Genomic DNA, 25,715 nt, shown 5'->3' on the forward strand with positions numbered 1-25,715 from the left:
GCGCAAGCTTGTTGTCGTAGACATCAAAGCACTTCAACGGAAAGACGTACCACGATTAGATATCCTTTGAATACAGCATGGTCTGTGTGGAGAAACCTAGATAGATATTATTTTTTTACTGTCATTTCAAGATAAATTATTTCCTGCTTTATTTCTGTATCGAACAGGTTCCAATATTTGGTTTAAAACATTTTTTCCTACAATATCAAGAGTTTTAGCTCGTGTCACCCATCATTCGTTTAGCTTGTTGCCAACATAATAACCATGTACACAATGCTGTGATATAAACAACGTAGTAAAGAAGGCTATGAGTTTCCACGGTGGTGCCATCTGCGGCTAAGCCACGTCATATTTTGAGACTCAAACTCTTCAGTTTCTTTTACCAAAATGAATATATTTCGACTAGTGGGAGATTTATCGCATCTATTAGCAATAATAATCTTACTGCTGAAAATATGGAAGACTCGTTCTTGTGCAGGTATGTTTTGTAACGTGTATGATATAGACATTGTTAGTTGGCTGGTAGCCGGTTCGTCTACCGATAACCACCATAATAATGTAAATTAGAACGATAAATTTTGAAACTTTCTGCATCGAACTTATAAATTACTTCTCCATTGTTATAATACGCCATTAGATGTGATTACGCGTGCTTTTGTGTACATTATGTGTGAGGTCAGATTAACTGTCACACAATGGGATATTGACTAGTGTACACGTTTTATTTTTCGCTTGCCAATAAAGACTCTTAATGTGCATAACGTTATAATCGAAAACATATGTTTCAGGGATCTCTGGAAAATCCCAAATACTCTTCGCGTTGGTGTACACAACGCGATACTTGGATCTCCTGACGTCTTATATATCAGCATACAACACTGCCATGAAGATATTTTTCATCGCTGCTTCCTACGCAACAGTGTACTTGATGTATGTCAAATTCAAGGCAACATATGACCACAATCACGACACTTTTCGGTGAGTTTGTTTGTATCCTGCAAGTGGATACTGTGCCTGTTATATTCAACAGTAGACCTTTGTTTTGTGATCTGGCTAACTGCATAGCTTTTGCAATTGATATTCATTAATATTGTATTAATGTCCGGAAAATATTTCCTTTTGTACCATGTGAGGTCAAGTTTTTACACTTTCAATCTGGCATTAATCTTGGCAAGTGATCTGTGGCAGTCTATGTCTTTCATACAGCATTAAATATAAATACACTAAAAGTAACCTCCAAGTAATGCCTGTAATATATGTGGAAATTCAGTTGCAGCTTTTTACAGAAATTCTTTCCCAAGCTGAAACAGCACTGTATCTGTTGTACAGTGCATGCATCCCATGTTTGTATAGGAAGCCCTAATTTTCCCGCTGGTGAGTGGTATCTTGAAGTTTGAAAGGCATTAGTAACAAGAAAGCCTCGGTCCAACATAGAACCCAGTACTTTGATTTGTTAAAACACTCATATTTGTATTATTTCGTAGTCACCTTAGTAGACACTTTGTGCTGGCAAATAATTACTTTTTTGATAGAGATGCTGTTCAACGTTGATGGCTTGTATCATGTTCTAGACTCTTTCTGGGCCAGTTGAATCAACTGATACCAGAAATCAACTTCGTCCCATAATATGATGATATGTGATAGTGCATGATGTCATATATGTGCGAACAGAACACTGATGATATTTCTTTTGTGTCTGTATTAGTTTTTGGAATGTAAGTGGGGGTGGCATATTGATCTTGTAGCATTGCCAGAGATCTATGTTTGATTGGAACGTGACAGTTCGGTTGTGAATTGGCAAAGCAGTAATGAATGTTTCATTTAATCCCTACTTCCGATACCAACTGCTTGTTTAGTGTTTGATAGTCTCCTCCCACTTCCCTCTCCCTCTCGATATTTTAGTTGCGGCGATAGACTTTCATGTAGCATAGCCCAAGACCTAGGTCTGATTGTTAGGTGACATTGTGGTTGTGAGATGAATTAAGAAAATTTGTGTTTCATATAATACAAATATCTAACACAAAGAAAAAGGCAAGGGAGAGATTATATAACTCCTACCTAATTCTGTATTGTATATTGTTTCCTGCATGGATATGTAATTTACAGCAATGTAAAGCATGACTTCACTGCAGTAACGTGGATAAATATAAATCAGTCTAAATTTTGGATGCTGAAACATCACGAAACTGTTCTGATATGTCTGTATTAAGTAATAGTTTATAAATGGCACTTAAGTAATGTAGACATACTATTTTCCCAAAGTCACACTTGTTCACTAAATGGAATAAGATTTTTATTTCCAGCTGTTTAAAGTTAAATACCATAAATCAACTGTTTAAGCTAATCTGAGATTGGGTGATGTCAGTTGCCACATCACCTAAACTGTATATTCTCACTGCTCATATATTCTTCAATCCATTGTACATTGCTGATCGTCTGCTTTCAAACTTGGATATGCAAGACTGTACTACATCATGGTTAATATAGTTGTAAAGTTGTTTGTAGTCAGATGTATAGTTATTGTTTTATTTATTTATATGTTCAGTCAAGCGAATGGCTGAAAGCTTGTCATGACGCAGCGTCTTCTGCAAATCAGTACATATATTCATTTTTCGCATTTTGCCACCCGTAAATGTAAAATGGCATTCTTAATAGACCAGTTGACTAGTCACTAAGTAAATGTCAAAACAACTCATGCTATATGAGGATATTTTTCTCGTTGCCTCCCTTCTGTATTTTGTCTTCTCTCCAAAGTGGTAGATACGAGTAATGTCAATTTTGATGCAGTTTCTGGATATGATCATTGCCGATGCTTGCACAGATATGGGAAGTTGCTGAAAATGCGAAGTGCACATAATCAATACAGTGATAAGATCAGTACTAAATGTTCGAAACATGATTAATTTCCTACAGCTGACTTTGTTCTCATTGTTTTATATTTTTAATATTGCACCTTGAATAACATGTGGAAAGGAAAAGATTCTTGATAATACATTCTTCCAGAGATGACTGCTTCAGTATCTCCAGTGGACTGAGCATCAATGCTGTCACGACCAGTATCACAGCTACATAATGAGGAAGATGACAGCAACCAAGAAGCAGTCGGTTACTTCGTGACAATGGCCGAGGAGCTGTGGCCAAGAGCTCATGATGTATAACTGCTTGAAATGGCTGCAAACCCAAGAAAATTTCCCTTAGTCACATTGACGTGAGACCGTGCTTTCATACATTACACCTAGATGATAAACCGAGCGAGGTGCCGCAGTGGTTAGCACACTGGACTCGCATTCGGGAGGACGACGGTTCAATCCTGTCTCCAGCCATCCTGATTTAGGTTTTCCGTGATTTCCCTAAATCGTTTCAGGCAAATGCCGGGATGGTTCCTTTGAAAGGGCACGGCCGATTTCCTTCCCAATCCTTCCCTAACCCGAGCTTGCGCTCCATCTCTAATGACCTCGTTGTCGATGCGACGTTAAACACTAACCACCACCACCACCACCTAGATGATAAATCGATGTGACTGAGGCAGGCACCATACCATTAATACTTTATTTATTACTTGGTTTGAATTTTCCTCATTTTTGAATTATTTTCATGGAAGTTAACTTCAGTTCACTCATTTTCAACAGCTGCAGTGTGCATGACCATTCATCTTCTAGAGGGAATGTTAAACAGTAGAACTGCGTATAAATAAGGGTGCATGCACGCATTCTTCCGGAGCTCCACCAGGAGAATGGTATACATTCCCACTCCCTCCCCACCCCCTTCCATCTTTCATTTGTGTGTTTTGGGGTGGGGAGGGATCCATTGTGAGAAGTGGGTGTCTTTGTTCATACTATTGTTTATATTCTTCACATGGTATTCCATGACTGCATTGCTGTTGTCACTCATTATCTTTTCATTTTTACAGAATTGAATTTCTGCTAATTCCGGCTGTAGCACTGGCGCTCCTGATCAACCATGAATTTACAGTGTTGGAGGTAAGAATTAGCATTCAGCTATTAACCCCATAGTTACAACTATGCAAACAAATATTGCATTTCAGATTAATGAAATTAGAAATCAATAAATCAGTAAGTTGGGATAATGTAGATCTGCAAGAAATAAATCAAAGAACTCCAATACGACTCGCAGATAACTACTCAGCTGAAATTTATTTATTCACTAAATTGTGTGTATATAATCCCTACATTTGGAGACTATTGTAATTATGCTGTTCTAAAGACTTACGTGGACACTGTTTCGAACAAATAGATGTTATCTTTACAATCAAGTTTAGGGAGAATCTATTAGCAGACAAAGGAAAATTTTATAGATTATATGCAGCCTGTGAATGTGTCACTCATATTGTTACATTTATTTCATCTTTTATGACAGAGCTCAAATTTTCCCTTACATGCAGCAGTGTGCAATTGTTTTGTGCCATTACAGGTACTGTGGACTTTTAGCATCTACCTTGAATCAGTGGCAATCCTACCTCAGCTGTTTCTGGTCTCAAAGACTGGTGAGGCAGAAAGCATAACATCACATTACCTGTTTGCTCTGGGAGCTTACAGAGCACTTTACCTACTGAACTGGATATACCGTTACTACACCGAAGAACATTACGATCTCATTGCCATTGTAGCTGGTATTGTCCAGACAGTACTATATTGCGACTTTTTCTACCTGTATATTACCAAAGGTAAGTGATAACTAAACAAAATATTATATATAGACAGTATTTCAAGCTTTCTCAAGTTAAATTTCCTGTTATATTCCTCCACTGTGACTATTACTCATAATAATTTAGATCATTGAACAACACTCATGTGAGATTGACTGTCTTTGATAGGTCATTTTTGTAAGTAAATTTCAGATACTTAGGTAAAATGTGGTTTAGTTGCTTACAGAATATGTTATATTTTTTACAGAAGTAAATTTAAAAAAGAAAACTTTTGAAATTCATACATTATGCACTTTGTGTACAGTCTGGACTGGGAGGAAACCCTTTAAGTGACTTAGATTGCCCTGCAACATTGAGGATATGTAAATTTATGTAACTCATGTTGCAGCAATCCTTGATTCAAGCTCTGGAATGTTTGCAGCATCTTCTTTGGTGAAAGAATTTTGGAATACCAGGTTCAGTAATTCCGCATCAGAGGAATTACAATCAGGAACTTTACCATTGCATGCACATAGTATCTTGTTGCTGGTAAACTTTACATAAGACCAGAACCTCTTTGGATTTTCTGCCAGGTTTTGAGACAAAGTTTTGTTGTGGATACTATTAGAGGTATCCCACATTGAAGTATACAACAGATTTCAGGCATCTGTAAACTGTAGCTAAACCTCATAATTTTGCATTCTTTTAAATATGGAATATTTCTTCTGTTGTTCTTTTCAATCTCATATTCATTTACTTAGTAAGGAGAGTTTCCCTCTCAATGGGAGGAAGGTATTACTATTCTTCCTGAAACCAGGGAAGGACCCACATATTTTAACTAACTAATGACCAACATCTCCATGAAATGGGCTGTGTAAGCTATTTAAATGAATGGTCAATCGCAGTCTTTGTTGGTGCCTTGAAGCCGGAGGGCGTATATTGTGATTCCAAAGTTGCTTTCGGGCTTTCTGATCCACTACAGATCACCTGGTTCATCTGGAATCTGCAGTGTTCAGTGCTTTCTCTCATCACCAACATCTGATTGCTGTGACTGCCTGGTGACATCTCATCCTATCTACATTTCATGAGTGGCATTTCTGGGGCAGTTTAATTTCCTATCTCTGTGACTTATTCGGGTCCAGATAGGTTTGTTTCTCTGCAACCAATATGTACAGGAAACTGAAGTACCTCAGGAATTGGTTCTGAGTGTAATGCTGTTTATCACCATCAATGGCACTGCAAATGCAGTAGGCCCCACAGTCTCTCCATCACTTTATGTGGATGATCTTTGCCTGTACTATGCCTTTGCATCACTGCGCTCCACTGAGCACCAGCTTCAGCGGGTTGTGTGGAGAGTGCATGACTGGGCGTCAAGTCACAGCTATCAATTTTCTCCTGCAAAATCACGAGTTGTGCATTTTTTGTGACTCCAGACTATGCATGTGCACCCAGAAATTTATGTTGGTGACCATTTACTTGAAGTCATTTTGACAACAAGGTAACTTGGCTTCCATATTTCTGCCAGTTCAAGGCAACTTGCATGAAGAAGCTAAATGCTCTGTGTTCTTAGTAACTCGTCGTGGGGAGCAGACTGCATTGTTGTTCAGAGATTTTACAGAGTGCTGATTTTTATCCCACTTGGACTATGGATGTGTTGCCTACAGGTTGGCAGCACCACCCGTACTGTGCTTGCCAGATCCTGTTCACAACACTGTTGTGCGAGTGGCAATAGGGGTCTTCCGTACAAGCGCTTTTGACAGCCTCTTGGCAGAAGCCGGTGTCCCACTGCTGTGGTTTAGATGACAGCAGCTTCTGGCTAATTACACAGTCATTATCTGTCAGATGCCTACTCACTCAGGTCACCCAACTGTGTTCGACAATTGACTGCGCACTACCCAAAACTGGGTGGACCAGCTGGGATTTGATTCAGTACTCTAGTGAAGGACCTCCAGCAGCCTCCTTTAGTCTGTGTTCCAAGGGCTTCCTCCCATGGTCTGTACCCTGTCTTGTGATATGGATGGGCCTCTTTTGTGGCCCCAAGAAGGTTGCTTATTCTACCCTTGTCAGACACCTGTTTTGTTTGATCCTCCATGTTTATTCTATTTCAGTATGCATCTACACAGACAGACTGAAAGTCAACGACAGGGTTGGTTACTGTTTTGCACATGCCAGGGCACACGCAAAGCACTCTCTGTTAAGTGCCTGCAGTGTATACACTGCAGAGTTCACTGCCATATCTCAGGCTAATCAGGACGTCAAATCCCTTGCCATGACAAACTGTCCGATTTTTGTCTCTCCATAAGCCGCTTATAAGGCATACCCCTGTGCTACCCCAAAAATCTTTTGCTCGCCAACAGCCAGAACCTACTGGTTGACCTTTACAGCTCTGGAAAGACACTGATATTCATCTGAACACTGAATCACATAGGCATTCCAGAAAATGATCTTGCCAGCCATCTAGCTAAAGACACAACTACACGGGATCAACTTGACATCGGAATACTGTGCCCAGACTTACAATTACAACTTCGACATATTTTGAGGCTCTGGGAATAGGAGTGGCAGGCTACTATGACCCTACACAAGTTAAAAGTCATTAAGGGATCCACTAAAGTGTGGCATATATACTTCCAGGCCTCTCTGAAAGATGCCAGTGTGTTATGCCGATTACGCATTGTCCACACAAGACTCGCCCATGAGTTCCTTCTGCGTCGGGAGGATCCTCCTCACTGCATTTGTGGTGGTCTACTGATGATAGCACTTATTGTTGTTCAGTGTGCCCTGCTCTCCGATCTGTGGCATGCTCTCTGCTTGTGTACCCCACTACCTCAGATGCTTGTGAATGACAAGACAGCCACTGCAAATGTGTTGAAATTCCTGAGCGAAAGCAGATTTTATGCAAATCTAAAATGCTACCACACTTTCAGTGTTGGAGGGGGGGGGGGGGAGATACCCTCCATGTGACTGCAGGTTACCTTCTTCCCCTCTTCACTGTGTTTTGCCTTTAGACACTCTTGTGCATGATGCTGCACAGGTTATCTCAATTTTCTTTTACCTATTATGTTAAAACTCTGTGACTTCCTTATATTGTTGGAGAAGCCCACTCCCCATTCCCCCCACACCCCACCCCACTTTTTTACCTGTTTCTCTCATGAAATGGAAGGACTAATGACCCAGTTATTTAGTGCCTTTTAACACACAATAATCATAATCATTAATTTACTCTGTATAAAACTTAATGCTGTCAACACTATTTCTTTCAACTTGAGCCGTATTTGGTGGACACTAACATGGTATGGGTGGACTGGAGACACTTGAAGGTGTCAAGCAAAATTTTTATCTGCTTTTTTAAATAGATGCAGTTTTCATTGTTTTTGGTTTATTTGGATGTTACAGTGTGCAATCGCATGACTGTGACTTTGCATGATACTGTTTGCTCAGGATTTTTTTGGCACATGAGAAGCACATATTATCATAACTACTTACACTTAGTGGGCTCTAAACTAATTGCTCAAAGTAATTTTTGTAGAAAGTGTCTAGTAGAGTTTCATATTATGATTCATGCATGCCATGATTTTAAACATGTATTTTTGGCAGTATGTCAAAGGCAGATTGAAGTCCCTGTCGGTTCTAGGCGCTGCAGTCCGGAACCGCGGGACTGCTACGGTCGCAGGTTCGAATCGTGCCTCAGGCATGGATGTGTGTGATGTCCTTAGGTTAGTTAGGTTTAAGTAGTTCTAAGTTCTAGGGAACTGATGACCTAAGATGTTAAGTCCCATAGTGCTCAGAACAGTTTTGAAGTCCCTGTCAACTAAAATTGTATGTAGTTATTTGAAATGAACCTCAAATTTTCCACGAACCTTTCAATAGTTTTAACACCTAAGATGAGGGTCAGTAAAAAGAACAAGTTATTAATTCATTGTGGTAGCCGAGTATAGCTTCTACCCATATTAACTTACAGCAGCTATGAACTTCAGTTTGTCTATAACATAAACTACTTCCAACAGCTGTGAACACACCACCACCATTTTAGTTTATCCTTTTTGTACACCGTTAGGTTCCTGATAAAAACTTGGCTGAATTTCTCTCTAAAATCAGCCAATTTAAAGTACCTATAATGCTTTCTAGGAGCACGTAGAGCTCTGGTCCTTTCCCAGAACAGCTATGACAATCCACAGGAATAATACTGTTATGTTTTTTTTTTTTTCTCTCCAATACTCCCTCCTTATGTTTGACCGGCTCCGTTTGAGACTGTTTCTGACTATGTAAAGCACATTTTGACAGCATTTGAACGAGCCATAAATAGGATTTCTGCCCATAGCTTTTGTTTCACACACTCTTTCTTGTGTAGCAGCATTTGATTCACGTGCATTTGCACCGGTACACTATGACAAAGTCTTCAGTCCTATTTTATTTGAGTAACCGCAGCTCACAAATCCACTTCACCGTAATGCAGTGATTCCCAATCTGGGGATAATTACCACCAGTAGGGAATGGAGATGAAATTTGTTTGGATAATAAAAATAAAAGGGCTCAACTATGTTTTGGTCAGATCACAAAACAAAATTAGTTTTAAAATATTGTTAGTGTTATGTCTACTACATAAGACTTACAGTACTGATTACGTGAGTTTCCAGTAATTACATTTTCTTTTCAAATACTAGCAGTAATGTGTAACACAATGTCAGGGATGTTACAGCTTGTGAAAGAAATGTATGAACATCCTCTTCCTCACACATTTCACCCGCTACGCACATTCTTTGTACCATGCATCTATGTCAGTAAAATCAAGACATACTTGTTATATATCATTAAATATATCCATAAATGCATTCTTCAAGTTATAGGTAGCTCCTACAGTGGACCAGAAATTGCTTCATCGCGTATTTCGCAGCAGATAAATGAACTAACTGATAGCACAGCACACCAGTAACTACGTAAAGGCCACTATGCTTCTGTTGAGCTTAGCTATTATTATTATTATTATTATTATTATTATTATTATTGTAATTGGCAGTGGCCAGTTACAACTTATTGGCAGCATGATGTCTCTAATTTCTTCCTGTTCTGAAGTAAGTAGTAATAAAGTGTCATACCAACAGTGAGTGTAGTGCACACACATTAACTTGGTTGCTTTTAAGTGGGGGTGTGCAATGTGGGTTAGGTTTCACTAGAGAAAGGAATGGTGCAGCGGAAGCATGTTTAGTAATGGGTGTCCGGTCCCAAAGTAGATACTTAACACTCTTTTCTGAGAAGAAGCTGTAGGTAACACTCTTGATGACTCAGAATTGTTTCATCATTCTATAAGAAAATGTTCCAATTGTGTCACTGACTCAGTAGTTCATTGTTCAATCAAACACCTACAAAAGCTAAATAATCATTTATCTTTTGTTATTTTTTAAATGGTGTTCAGAGAGAGAACTTGTTCATTCTAAAATTTAGTAAGGCACGTCTGTTGGTGTGATCACACTTAGGGGTAATTGTCTCAGAAAGATTGGAAACCATTGCCCTAGTGTGTTGAACAGTAGGCAGTGCTTCTTCATTGCTTTTTACACATGCCAAACAATGTTTTTTCACTAGTAATTGCCTCGAAAGTTTTTCTATTCAGTGAACTACTTAGACACATCTGTTGTATATCTGCAGGGTCCTCCAGAATTATTTGGTCAAAATGAAATGAGAGCTGGAGAGAGCCAAAGTGTACAGTGATTGCTGTAACAAATGGGTCCACTCAGCATACGCATCGAGAATGTTTCCGAATCAGTTAACAGCTGAATCAGAAAACATCCAAACCTGTGTACCCGACAGTTGTGATACTTGATCCTTCAGTGATGTTGCACACAAACCTCCAGTCACAACTCTTTGCTTGAGAGAAGATAATATACCTGTGGTTGAGAAACATTTGTCCACAAAATATAATCCCAGTTGGGTGCAGGCAGTGACAGTATATGATTGTCAAGTTTGAGTTCTTTTCACATGTATTGTTCACGTTTGAAAACACATTAATATGGAAGATCCCATTTAACAGTTGTTCATGTTGATGGGCCACTTGATGAGTACACCAGTTGTCCCTTGTATCTTCCTTTTAGGAGTAATTGGCTACCTAGCTAGTGCACACACCTCTTCAAACCATGAATATTTGTCACCTAATTTTATATGTTTTGCCACTGTGGATTTATCATGTCAGATTTATATGTGGCACTCGTGCTCTTTTAGCTGTTTCTTGACCGGTCAACCTGTCCCACCAATGTAAACTTACATTCTCTTAGAACTGACCTAATAAACTCAAGGTGTGTGCAATGTATTGGTAGCACATCTGGTGGTCACAACAGGTTTGTTATTTGTTTCTCTGGTAGATAAATTTAATGCTCATTTGATGAAAAAAATTTCTCCGTATGCTCGGTAACTTCCTGCACATGCGGTAGTTCCACCTCTTCATCTCTGATTTTCGAAGCTCTGGTGATAGAACAAAAGTGTACCATCTGGTGAGCTGTACAATTGCACATCATGAAATGGCAAAACAGACTTCTTTTCTATTTCTGAAGGAATTCATAGAGCACAATTTTCCCATGGAGGCCACATGACAAAGGTATTGTCAAAATAGCAGTGGTGCAGAATTAAAGTGTACGTTCCTTGAAGGCTGCCATAAAGGGGTCTACTATTATTGATTAACGGTGAATCTCATTGCTAGGTAATCCATTTGCAGGTGTTCCTTTCCACATGAAAAAAGTGATCGTCAAGTAGCATCGCTTGAACTTACATGATGTCTGGAGCTATTTGCATATTTAAACTGTTCACTGTCTCTTCCAGTGGTACATTTGTGAAGAGCAACATTGTCAGAATCAACCATGTGTACTGTGGGCAAGGTGGAGTGTTTGTTTAGAAATGTGCAGAAACGGCCTGACTCCAGTGAATATGATGACATATTTGTCCATGACGCTATTTCCCCTATTTTCTCAACCATCCAAAATAATTTGTGTCCAAAAGTAAAATAAAAGAATGTTTCGAGCAACATGATAGCCTTTCTTGAACTCTGTTCTTTATGTAGATATGATCGGTAGTACATCTTTTTTGAATAGCACTGTATATTTTGTTATTTGATAATCCACCTCCTCTCCTCAAGACCAGTCCAAAACACATCACAGTGTACTATTCACATAGAAATGACATTACGAGAAATGTAACACAAAATTTTGCTTGTCATCCTGTTCTAGCACATCATCATATGACCTGGCCAAAAATCTGACCAAAAATGCTTTGGCACTTGATGGAAAATATTCCATCATATTCAGTACACTTCATCAGACTTGTAGAACACGAGTCCATCTTGCCAGTGGAATCGCCCATTTGACATGAAGTTGCTATTCATAAATCTAGTATTGAAAAAGACAGCGAAAACACTAAAAGAGCGAATTACCCACAATGTATGTAACCTTGTGTGACACTGCTTGATGAACACTTTTAAAGCTGAAAGGAAAATTTTATGAGCAGATGGACGGTGTAGCAGTGGCATTGCCTATTCCATCGTTAACAGGTGACATCTTTAGGGAAACATTAAACGAATTTGCATTTAATTTGTCATTTCTGCAACAAAAATGTTGGCTTCCTTAAATTGAAAGTATATTTCTCATTTGATCTCGTAGAGAAATTGGTCCACACACTCTACCAGTATCTCAATGTACAGCACCAAAACATACGGTTTATGTTGGAAACAGGGTGTGGATGATAACACTTGGGCACACTATCTCCAGCAAGCCCACGAACAGTAATAGCTTTTTGCATTCTATATCCCACTATTAGCACCCACATGAATGAACTCAGTGTCACGCGACGCTGGTTGACAGTGAAATGTTTTACAAAAACATAGGGATTTTTGTGGTATATATTTGGCTGCTGTTTTCAGGTAAAGTACTTAGAATATTTAATCACATACAGTTTTGATAGAAATTTAGAATTTTTGTAAGGTATGGAAAATGTAGGTATTTAATTGGTACAATACCAACAGTACTTTGTGTTGAGGTTTGCAGTGTAATGTGCTACAGAAAAAATGTTCATTGCAATAGAAGGGTGCATGCACTCAGTGACAACCAGGCAATCCAGGAAAAAATCTGGAATTTTTCATCTGGGGTAAAACCCAGGAATTTTTTATAATTCTGGGAAATTTTTTCATTGGTTCAGTTTTCAGTTAAATCTTTGAAAACTTGACTGGTAAGAAATAACAAAGAACTTGACTTTAGCCCGCTAATGCAAATACTTAAAAAAATTTTGGGCCCAGAAGACCAGTCATTCATTCTACTATTTAAAATTTTATTGGCACATTTGTGTTTGATATATCATAAACGTAAACACATGCTAGAACAGACCAAGCTTCATGGTTAGTTTTTGTATTTATTTTAGTTCTTCCATAGATTATAAATTATGCAATAGCTATGGCAGAAAGTATAATTGTCCTTCAATAAATGAAGTGTGAAGTGAGTTCCTGAGCAATTTCTCATGTAACTGGCTTTTCTAAGGAAAAGTCAAAATGCTAGGTGGAAAATGTACTCAGCCAGGTAACCCACAAAATATTCAGCTGCTGCAATTTAAGTTGTGCTCTTAGGATCCACCTAACCACACCCTCCGGAAAAAAAACCAACAAAGAATTTTTGATGACCAAAATTAATTATATGTGTGAACGCTTAGCTTTTCATGTAGCTGTGCTGTATCTATATTAATTTAAACCATTACCTTCTCCTATTTGTGTGTTCATGCTACTTAACAATGATGTTGCTAGTTGCTGGCAAGATCATATGACATGAGCTATGATTGACTGACAGAAGAGCATGGCAATCTCAGTTTCAGTGCTTCAGAAGCTGTTGTGCTGTATTTGGTGGAATACTTTCATAATATGAAAATATACTCCATAAATGTTGCCAGTCATGAAAGATAAACATGTTATTTTTCACTGGGTTTAATTCACTACAGTAGTACAAGTTTATATGCCAACAAGCTCCGCAGATGCCGAAGAGATCGATGAAATGTATGATGGGATAAAAGAAATTATTCAGATAGTGAAGGGAGATGAAAATTTAATAGTCATGGGTGACTGGAATGCGATAGTAGGAAAAGAAAGGGAAGGAAATGTAGTAGGTGAATATGGATTGGGGGTAAGAAATGAAAGAGGAAGCTGCCTGGTAGAATTTTGCACAGTGCATAACTTAATCATAGCTAACACTTGGTCCAAGAATCATGGAAGAAGGTTGTATACATAGAAGCAGCCTGGAGATACTAGAAGATATCAGATGGATTATATAATGTTAAGACAGAGATTTAGGAACCAGGTTTTAAATTGTAAAATGTTTCCAGGGGCAGATGTGGACTCTGACCACAATCTGTTGGTTATGAACTGTAGATTAAAACTGAAGAAACTGCAAAAAGGTGGGACTTCAAGGAATGGGACCTGGATAAACTGACTAAACCATAGGTTGTACAGTGTTTCAGGGAGAGCATAAGGGAACAATTGACAGGAATGGGGGAAAGAAATACAGTAGAAGAAGAATGGGTGGCTATGAGGGACGAAGTAGTGAAGGCAGCAGAGGATCAAGTAGGTAAAAAGATGAGGACTAGTAGAAATCCTTGGGTAACAGAAGAAATATTGAATTTAATTGATGAAAGGAGAAAATATAAAAATGCAGTAAATGAAGCAGGCAAACAGGAATACAAACATCTCAAAAATGAGATCGACAGGAACTGCAAAATGGCTAAGCAGGGATGGCTAGAGGACAAATGTAAGGATGTAGAGGCTTATCTCACTAGGAGTAAGATAGATACTGCCTACAGGAAAATTAAACAGACCTTTGGAGAAAAGAGAATCACTTGTCTGAATATCAAGAGCTCAGATGGAAACCAAGTTGTTTGCAAGAAGGGAAAGCAGAAAGGTGGAAGGAGTATATAGAGGGTCTGTACAAGGGCGATGTACTTGAGGACAATATTATGGAAATGGAAGAGGATGTAGATGAAGATGAAGTGGGAGATATGATACTGCGTAAGAGTTTGACAGAGTACCGAAAGACCTAAGTCGAAACAAGTCCCCAGGAGTAGACAACGTTCCATTAGAACTACTGACTGCCTTGGGAGAGCCAGTCCTGACTAAACTGTACTATCTGTTGAGCAAGATGTATGAGACAGGCGAAATACTCTCAGACTTCGAGAAAAATATAACAATTCCAATCCCAAAGAAAGCAGGTGTTGACAGATGTGAAAATTGCCGAACTATCAGTTTAATAAGCCACAACTGCAAAATACTAAAGCGAATTCTTTACAGACGAATGGAAAAACTGGTAGAAGCCAACCTCGGGGAAGATCAATTTGGATTCTGTAGAAATATTGGAACACACGATGCAATACCGACTCTATGACTTATCTTAGAAGATAGATTAAGGAAAGGCAAACCTACATTTCTAGCATTTGTAGACTTGGAGAAAGCTTTTGACAATGTTGACTGGAATACTCTCTTTCAAATTCTGAAGGTGGCAGGGGTCAAATACAGGGAGCGAAAGGCTATTTACAATTTGTACAGAAACCAGATGGCAATTATAAGAGTCGAGGGGCACGAAAGGGAAGCAGTGGTTGAGAAGGGAGTGAGACAGGGTTGTAGCCTCTCCCCAATGTTATTCAATCTGTATATTGAGCAGTGTCTTGAAAGGAGAATATAAGATGAACATCATCAAAAGCAAAACGAGGATAATGGAATGTAGTCGAATTAAGTCGGGTGACGCCGAGGGAATTAGATTAGGAAATAAGAGGCTTAAAGTAGTAAAGGAGTTTTGCTATTTGGGGAGCAAAATAACTGATGATGGTCGAAGTAGAGAGGATATAAAATGTAGACTGGCAATGGCAAGGAAAGCGTTTCCGAAGAAGAGGAATTTGTTAACATCGAGTATAAATTTAAGTGTCAGGAAGTCGTTTCTGAAAGTATTTGTATGGAGTGTAGCCATGTATGGATGGGAAACATGGACGATAACTAGTGTGGACAAGAAGAGAATAGAAGCTTTCGAAATGTGGTGCTACAGAAGAATGCTGAAGATCAGATGGGTAGATCATATAACTAATGAGGAGGTATTGAATAGGATTGGGGAGAAGAGAAGTTTGTGGCACAACTAGACTAGGAGAAGGGATCGGTTGGTAGGACATGTTCTGAGGCATCAAGGGATTACCAATTTAGTACTGGAGGGCAGCGTGGAGGGTAAAAATCATAGAGGGAGACCAAGAGATGAATACACTAAGCAGATTCAGAAGGATGTAGGCTGCATATTAAGATTTATGCCTTTGTATTAGATCCGAAGAACATAATACTTCATTATAAAGTTAGTAGTGTCTTTATCACTTTTTAATATAGTTTTTTCGAATGTACTCGTATGTCTTTTAGAAGAATTTTGTGGATCTTCATCATTAGTTTTTGAAAAAAAAATTATGGCATTTCTTAGCTTATCAAAAAAAAACCATATGAATCGCATAAAATTATTAAGAAATAACAGCTATGTATAGTACAATTTGATCAAGAAGGTCCTCAAGCCTGTAATGTTGACAATATGAACTTCAGAAACTGTGTACCATAATCAGAGCTTATTAACACGAAAAAGAAGCAATCAGTAAAATCAAGTCTACCAAGAACAAGAGTGATAGACAAGTTAATGTGGAACATGTGTGCACCACTGTTGTCTCATACATACAGGGAGTCACTGATTGGATGTGGTTTATCACAATGTGGCTATGAAGTTGCTCTGCTGGGGAAAAACCAAGTTAGAGACCAAAGGTACTTTTGAGATGCTACCTATACCAGAAGTTTATGAGGTTAGCTGCAAGTGCTTTACACTTGGCAGCCTGTCAGGACATGGCTAAAAGACTGCAAGCATCTCATACAACTTGGATAGCCTGATAGACCCACAGTGACTGAACATTAAAATTCGTATGGCAAAGATATACAGTTCAAAGAGTGTTGCATGCTAGCTAGGCCACCAGCTACCTGTAATGGAAGATTATAGGTTCAGATTCTTTATTGCCATTGACCACACACAGTAGAATAGGTGATAGTAAGATACAAATATCGATCATGTTACATGTAAAAATTAAATATCTTTTATACAGCAATAATCTTATTTATTATTATCAGTATTGTCAATATAATAGAACTCTTTTATATGATAACATTGGTTTTTTGTTAGCCAGTCATATAATTTTATTTTGAACTTTTTAAAAGGCAAGGATCGAACGGAAAGAGGAAATTTGCTAAAAATTTTGAGTGCATTTACTTTATGGGAGTTTCCTATTATTGCTAGCCTGTGCCTTGGAATGTCAGTGTTTGCCTTATTTCTATTATTGTGTTTTTGAATTGTTTCCTTGATGATACATTCCTTAATTTTGTTCCTGACAAAGAGTGCAACCGCATAGATATTCAGATTCACCACTGTTAGTATCCTAAGCCTGGTAAAAAGAGGGCTACTGTGTTCTACAGGACCAGCATTACACATCATACGAACAATTTTTTTCTGATATGAGGGGAATGTCCCCATATGAATAGGCCATATGATATATGTGACTGAAAGAGTCCAAAATATGCTATACAGGGATAATGATTCTTTACCATCTCTCAGTTTCCACATGATGTAGGTCACTATTGAGATTTTTTTTGAGGATTTGGCTTATATGCTCTTCCCAAGTTAGTTTGGCATCAATATGTATTCGTAAGAGCTTGACAGTTTTATTTTGTATATTCTTAGATAATCCTAACATAAGCTTTTGGAGGGGACTGATGACCTCAGGTGTTAAGTCCCATAGTGCTCAGAGCCATGAGCTTTTGGGTTTTGTCTGGGTTACATACAAGTTTATTGGCTGCAAACCGATTCAATGCAGAGTCAAGAGTTTATTGTGTAATCCTATCAAGGGTTGGGATGTCATGGTGTGAAGTAAGCGGAGTTGTATAATCTGCATAGCTGATTACAGACTGTGATACAGAATGGGGCAGGTCATTGATAGCCACAGTAAGAAGAAGGGGCCATTGACAGAGTCCTTTGTCACACCTCTACCAATTTCTACCAAGGGGGAATGCTTATTTCTAATTGAGACAAACTGTTTTCTGTTGATCAAATAGGAAGAAATTATTGCTTATGTAGATTTTTCTACACCATAATACTCCAGTTTTGTTAATAATATATTCAAAGGAATGCAATCAAAAGCTTTACTTTGATCACATAATACAAGTGACATCATCTTTTTATTTTCAAAAGCTGTTGAAGTCTGATCAACAATTTCCAGAACAGCTGAAGTGGTATTTTTACCTTTTCTAAATCCGTATTGATTGTTGCAAAGCAGATCATGCTCTTCAGAATAATTGCTTAAATGAAAGTACATGAGAGATTCAATTATTTTTGGAAATATTGGCACAATAGATACTGCTCAGTAGTTCTAGTGGAGTTGTTTATCACCCTTTTTGAATATGGGGATAATTTTTGAGATTTTTAGCAAATCTGGAAAAACTCCATTCTCTTAACATTTGTTAAACATAAAGCTTAGTGGCTTACATATGAGGTGGACTGTTCTTTTAACAACATAATTGGACATCCAGAAGCAGTCCATACATTTGCAATTTGATAATTTAGCAACAGTTTTACGAACTTGATCAGGTGTGATATTGTTCTAGTGAAACAAAGGTCCTTCGGGCAGCTGGGGACCAAGCAGATCCCTTGCAGATGTGTCTGAGGCCTTAATTTTGTCTCTGAGTTCTCTGACTGACGTGACAAAGTAGTCATTCAGTTCTCTTGGATCAAGCAGAGTTTGACATACTTGGCTGGAAGAATTATCTTGTCTAATAACTTCCCATGCTGCCTTATACTTATCTGGAGCACCTTCTATATACCTTTCACAAGCTGCTTTTTCGGCTTCTCTGAGCTTAGCTTTGTAATACTTTTTATTTCTAAGGTAAACATTGTAGACCATATCCCTCTGTTCAGACCCTTGATTGTCCTTGCTTTGATATGTTCGATAGAGTATGAGCATATTTTGTCTAATTTCTGCCAGTTCTTTTGTATATCAGTTTATTTTTGTATTTTTGTGTTCAACTTAGAACCTAACTTTTATTAATGGGGAACAGGAGCACCATATATGTCTATATTTTTTAAAGAAAGCTTCAAAACCATTTTCAGCTCTTGGATGACACTCATAAACAGAGTTCCAGTTTGTGTCCTTTAACTTGTTAATAAATGACATAATGTGCACCTCTCTTGACCTCTTACCCATTGGTATAAGATGGTTTATTATGATAAAGTGTTAAAAGCAATGGATCATAATCTGCAAAAACACAATCAGCCAAGCTAACCACATATTCCTCTCTATGCAAATGAACAATAATATTGTCTAGGCAGGAATCATTATGAGTAGGACACTTGTTTGTGCAGTGCAAGTTTAAAGATCTTAATATATTAAAATTGTTCTGGAGTCTTGCTACCTTGAATTTCCCATTTTAATATTAAAATCACCACAAATAACAGTCTTTGTTTTAAACTTAAAAAGTTTCATGACCACTAGTTCAAACTGTTCAAAGAAAACATTTGTCTCCATTTGGAGACCTATACAGGCTAACAATTACCATGTTTTCTTCAGTCAGTCTTACACAGCCAAACTCAGCATTTACATCTGAACAATATGGCGTTATATCTAATTTTGAAAATTGTTGGCCCTGCTTGATATAAATTCCAGCACACCCATTTGTTCTGTTTTTCCTGCACATTTTGTCAGCTAAAACATATCCTTGAGTAACAAAACTGTCAGCTTATTTTCTGTTAGCCAGTGTTCTGACGCACACATCGCACATCTACATCCTTAATGTTGCAAAAATGTTTTAATTCTAACACTTTATTTCTTAAACAACCAATATTGACTTGCAGTAACCTTAATATTTTGTCATTGTTTTCATTTTCAAGTGAGCACTGATCTGCATGTGGTAAATCCGAGTTGCACATCTTGTTTCTGAGTTGAAATTGCTGGAATATTTACTTCTACTAAAAAAGCATTTTCATCAATGCTCTTGGTACAAGTCACTGTTTCATCATGTTGCATGTTAAATTCTAAAGATACATCAGTACCTTTCAAAGGTATAACATGCTTTATGCCTCACTGCATGTTTGAATTTGCATGAACTATATCCAAGATCTTACAACTAACAAATGCCAAATGCTTTTCCCAGTCTGTTGTCTCGCTCAGCCCTTTTTTAAAAACACACAGGACCAATTATGTAAGTCTTTACGGTGTGGTACAGAAGAAACAAAAATCGCTACTGTTCAGACCTAAGATTTTTTTCATGACTGATTGCAGTTGCTGCCTTGAAATTTGCACCTGGTTTCACTATGCTGTTGACTTTGTCTGCATATACGTTGCAGTTCAGACAGTATTCCTCACCCCTGACTATCAGTGTAAATGTCCATTTTACTTCTGGGCCTATTTGTTGCCAGAAGATCACTTATTTGGTCCATAATCACAAGTACCTGTTGCATCTTGATTCACATTTTCTATGTCTTCTTTTTTCTTTTTTGTCAACATGAGATGGTGATAACACACAAGAATTACTACCGGTCGGTAAATGAATATTGTTCATATTCATGTTGTATAGGTTGTTTTTCCGCGGCGAAATACTGCCTTCTCTTGTCTTGTTTCTGCCGTCTTCGATCCTGCCATATGGTTTCACATTGTACTGTTTTTTCACAGTCCATATTAGAAAGTAATTGATAGCGATTGTCATTCATTAAATTTCTGTATACTACAGTGTCGTCAATGGTTTTTACTTTACGTGTGCTGTTTTTAAATGACATTTTTGTCTACTTTTGTGCAGTGTTATAACTACATTGTGGAAGATTTGATTGCGATTGCGACTCATTTTTTCTTTTTGAGGTTTAGAGGTACCCGTTTTTAATTCACTAATGACGAGTTGCATACTCAGTTTCGTAATTTCAGCTTTACACTTTGCACACACTTGCTTTTTCAATACCCAATTCACAATTTTTCATGGCAATACTTTATGAACTTTACCCTGGCAGCCATCTTAACTCAAAAGAGGCGATAGTCAGGTCACCTCTCAATGCAAATTGCAATGAAGGTTACAAGCTTTCATCTCCTTGGCTGCCAGTAGTAACCAGCTTACAGTTTGTGCCCATCAGACCGCCCTGTTCGCAGACGTAAACACTTCCATGGAAAGCACAAAATATACTGATGTGTCCTAACAGTATATAAGAAGTAAGTTGTGTTGTCCTGTTGGTTTAACATTAACATTGTATACTATGATGCAAACCTCAACGCAGGAAAATTTTATTGAATTGCTGCTGCAATTATTTTATCAGTAAAGTGTTGTCTTTGATTATACTCTTCATTACAAACATGGGTGACCCCCCCCCCCCCCTCTGCATATCCATTCAGTTGTCTGAATACCTCATGCTCCTTTCAAAAATGAGTAATAGGTAATTTTAATTTAACTTCACTATAGAGAAGTTTGTCGGAGAAATTGGTGTCATAAATACAGGTGCATAATTGGTATGGAAAACACAGATTTACATATTTTGGTAAGTGTGTTGAAATTTGAAATACATTTGTATTGAGAAAGGCTTTGGTTTTATGCTTGTTGTAGATTGGTTGACAGTATTGGGTGGAGGGGGAGAGGGAGAGAGAGAGAGAGAGAGAGAGAGAGAGAGAGAGAGAGAGAGAGAGAGAGAGAGATTTATTCTATGTTTCTATGTCTTAGTTGCCATAACTTGCTGGTTTACACCATGATGTTACAACACATCATCATCATATGCAGTTCTTCAATATCCTCCAACAATAACTTTACATACTGCTAGTTAATCAGTGTAATAATACTACTTTCACCACTGGCTACTTGTGAGAGAATACATTCCAACATGCGACGATTTTTCTAGAGCTTTTGGGTTGTGTTTGAAACTTATTACAGTCTGAACTCAACTTGCACTTATTGTATAATGTGAAGCAAAACTGAAGAAGATATCGTTTGATGATAGATAAAACATTTTGTTTCAGTAAGGTCTTCTCGGTTTACAAACAGTGGCTTTTCAAATAAATCACTCGAGCTTCCAATAGCAATCTGCGTGATCGGCATTGGGAGTTAAAATCGCTGACTGCTCGGGCTGGCACAGAGTCTTGTTTATATAAGTGTGATAGCAAGGTCTGAAATCTTCCGTGGGTGGCCAAAGTGATGTATGCATGGAAGACAAGTTGGGCAATTCATAGAAGCTGCAGCCCACCTTGGGACAGAGGGATGTCAGTTGCCACAAAGGGCAGGTGCCACATTTGAAACTTGTTCATGCCTCTATGCAAGTATCTTTTCTTTGCTTTCGCTTGCAATTTAAGGCCTGACCCAGTCAAGTTCTCTTTGTTTAATATATTGTGAGTACTGTTCACAACACTTATCAACAGTGCAAATAGTTTGTCCCATTTAAATGCTACAACATTTGCTGCATTACGTCATACGCACCAGGAACTCAGACCTACTTTGTCATTTATGGAGCATAACATATCGCACATCTTAAAGACGAGCTGTAACAACAGTCTCAGTCTGCATCTCTGCAACACCTGTCCTGTCTCGGTAATCATTTCCCCTCGGTATGGAAGCAATGCAGCCAGCTTGGCCTCTTCCGCTGATTCATGAGATGTCTTTCGTCTGTGCCACCAGAGAGCTTTTGCAGTCTCTCCTTTGCTGTAACCATTTACCCTGGGCATATGTCTCAAATGTTGAAATTCCAACTGTAAATGATTGTAGTCAAAAGTAATTTTTGCTCAAGAACGCATATTGCTGTCTTGAAAATTGAAGTACTGGATTTGCAGTAAATTTTCACAACGAATATTGTCAAAAATGTATATATGTGTTACAAAATAAAATTGTACTTGGAGCTTAGTGATGTGATTGTCTTAAGACAAAAGCAGTTTAATGGCAGTGTGGCCCATAGGGGTTAAATTGAGAAATACACAGTCAGAAAACAGTGCTAAACTTTCCTTGATATTACAGACAACAATAAATTAGATCTTTGTCATAAAAAAAATAAATCTTACCTAATAACTACATCATATTCTCACAGTGTAAACATTTCTGTTTCAGTTTTAAAGGGAAAGAAACTACAGCTTCCAGCTTAAGGTGCAAAGAACGTAAAGACCTCTGTTTAAATTGAGGTTGAGCTTGTTTTATGCCAAATGTTAGTCATCTGTGTGGGATTAGCTGAAAAGAGATGACGACTTATGAAGAATATGATTGTGAAACACTAGTGTTAAGTGCACAGAAACATTTCATTAGTGTCATGCTGTTTGCATGAAACTGAAACTATAAACTTAAATTCACTTACATATATGCACATCGTTGGACTCAAGGATGAAGTTTCATTAACATGTAGTTTTGTAACAGATGTTTGATAATTTAATATACTTTCATTTTAGTAGTCTTATTATTCTCAAGACTGCATGTGAATATGTGTGAACTTCATGTTACGATTGTGTATGAATATAAAGCAGTTTCAGAAAAAATACTTCATGAAATTATTTGTATCTAAGAAGTTACCATATGGAATTCTATTTCTGTTTGTTAGAAATATTACAGTATAGGAGCCAGTGTGTACAAACATGTTTTTCTAAACTCAGTGGGGTGAAAACATTCCTGGTAAAGGTATCTTTAATGTGAAGTAATTCAGAATAATTGTCACATTGGCTGCTATTTTTAATTTATTTTCTTGTTTACAAAGAAGCTGATTAAAGAAGCACATTACAGACATAGTTTCTAACTTGGTGCATTTACTGTACAGTATTTTTAAGTAGTATGTATGCTACTTATTTATACCATATACCACTTCTAAGAAAAAATGAATTGCATGATTGAGATTTGCTGTATGACTGTGGCTGTTTATTTCAAAGCTGTAAAAAGTTTTAATGTGTGATTTAAGTTGTGATGACTGTTTTTGTACCTCATGCTGTAAAAATTGCTGTATTTTCTAAAATACAATATGACATCAAATGAGTCCTGTTCAGTGGTTAAGACAATAGTAAGAGAATATTTACAGAGATAGTAGAATTCCACTATAGTATTCTACTAATTAATTTCAAACAGCGGTGCATATTCGTATGAGCATTTGTCATCATATGGGAAGAGGAACTAAAACAAGTTTTATGGGTATTCAAGGGGTTTTTTCGGGAATGGTTTACTTAATTCAGTGAGAGAATAATGGCACTTGGAGAAAAAACTATAGTACTTATCAGATAAATGGAATGATTGTCACTAGTAGCAATTTTATTTTGTTACTTGTAATGTTTTTTCATAGATGAATATCAGGCATGAATGGCCAGTTACAAAAAAATCCATAAATGAATAGACAGTATGAAAAGACATAAAATGTGTATAAGTTTCTCCCACAACAGTGAGCACCTGTTTCACTTGCTTCATAATTCTTCCACTAGAATAATGTATTATGTGTAGATCTCAATGATTAACCATCCTCCTTACTGAATATCTGCATTCAGTTTCTTTTTCCTGTATTAAATATCCAGAAATGTTTTGGTTCTTTAGTTTTATTCCTACTGTCTGTGTCATTACACTAGCATCAGGTATTCTTTTCTCTATTCTTATACTTGAGAAATGTGTTTGATATTGAGCTTCCTATAGTGTAATCAGGAGTTATTGATATGCTTTTTCCTTGGATGTGAACATTATCATACATATCACTATAATGCAGTTACTGACAAGGGTGTTCCTTCTTGCCATCTTTCCATAATGGTCAATGTGAACCATCAGGTTCTACATTATTTCCAGTATCTTTTGTGGGTTGCATGTAAGGTTTTTGTAACCAAATGCCTTTATCACCAGTAGCATACTTCCAGGTATTTTGCCAAGTTGTTGGCTGCATTTTGTGCACAAAATGCAAATAATAGCTCAGTAGAGCACCAGAAGCACATTATTAATCAATCATGTGGAGAACACCAGAGAGATCACCGTCTATATTTGCATTTGATGGTTCTTTCTCCCTCCCTAGTTGGAAAATATATTTCACCAATTGAGTATCCTCTGCAGATATTTGCAGCCAGAGAAACAAAAAAAATTGGTTTCTTTTTAATTTAATTTTTTTCCTTAATAATCTTACTATTGTGAGAACCGAATTCATCTTCACTTTTAGCAACATAACTTCATCACACACAGTTACTTTTCTAGTTCGCAAATTTGAGTAGCTGGGTACAGACATAGGACAATTTTTGTGTTACGTAAGTTACAAAAAAAATGCCTTGAACTAAGCACCTGCAAAATAATGGAGATAGTAAGTAAGCACTGGCTACAAACACCAAAGGAAATGCATATTGTCATTGTGTCTTCACGACTTGGAAGTATTTGTGGCATGTGGAGCCACTTTCTTTGGTTATCCAAATACAGATACTTTTGTTATATGTAAAACTGGTGGTACTGTTTGCATCTATTGCCCTGTTAGCTGTTGTGTGTGAAATTAAGCTCATTTGTATTAATGAGTCATTTTACCAGAAGCTACTCAGAGAAAATGTGTGTACTTAAATGCTTCATGAACTTTGTCATGCAACATATGTTTTGGAATTAAAACTTTATGTCAAGATGGAAACAGACACATGTACTATTTTGAATTAGCAGGAAACTACAGTATAAGAGGCACACACACAAATAACTGTTTGTGCTAATCAAAGATTGTGTTCTGAGAGTCATATAGTGTAATTTCATCACATTCAAACTTGACGATTTTAAAAATTATAGACGTTCTTGGATCTGAGTGTCCTAGTACATTTATTCAGAAACAGTTCCCACATTTTATATTGTTTTGTATTAATTCTACCAACTTATTTCACAACCATTCATCAGTTGGAGATTGATGCTGTACATGGCACATTAGATGCCTGTATTCAAAGCGTATGGGTTTAACAATACAAATATTATCTGCCTCCAAGAATGTTAGTTCTAAGTATAATATAGATTCTTTTAACTATTTATTGGCTAGTACAGCAGTTTTCTACAAAGTATTGTCTGGTGCTGCAATCACTT

The 25,715-nt window shown here is 37.4% G+C and overlaps 1 protein-coding gene across 1 annotated transcript; it reads left to right on the top strand.

Annotated features, from left to right (window-relative positions):
- The first annotated feature begins 311 nt into the window (after positions 1–311).
- On the top strand, positions 312–25,446 carry LOC124776270 (ER lumen protein-retaining receptor). Its single transcript, XM_047251170.1, has 5 exons — positions 312–478; positions 789–978; positions 3,911–3,980; positions 4,432–4,684; positions 22,776–25,446. Exons 1-5 carry the CDS (start codon positions 388–390, stop codon positions 22,808–22,810), a joined length of 639 nt encoding a protein of 212 aa, XP_047107126.1. The 5' UTR covers positions 312–387; the 3' UTR covers positions 22,811–25,446.
- The last annotated feature ends 269 nt before the right edge of the window (positions 25,447–25,715 follow it).

Source organism: Schistocerca piceifrons, chromosome 2 (assembly GCF_021461385.2).
Source record: "Schistocerca piceifrons isolate TAMUIC-IGC-003096 chromosome 2, iqSchPice1.1, whole genome shotgun sequence".
NCBI lineage: Eukaryota > Metazoa > Arthropoda > Insecta > Orthoptera > Acrididae > Schistocerca > Schistocerca piceifrons.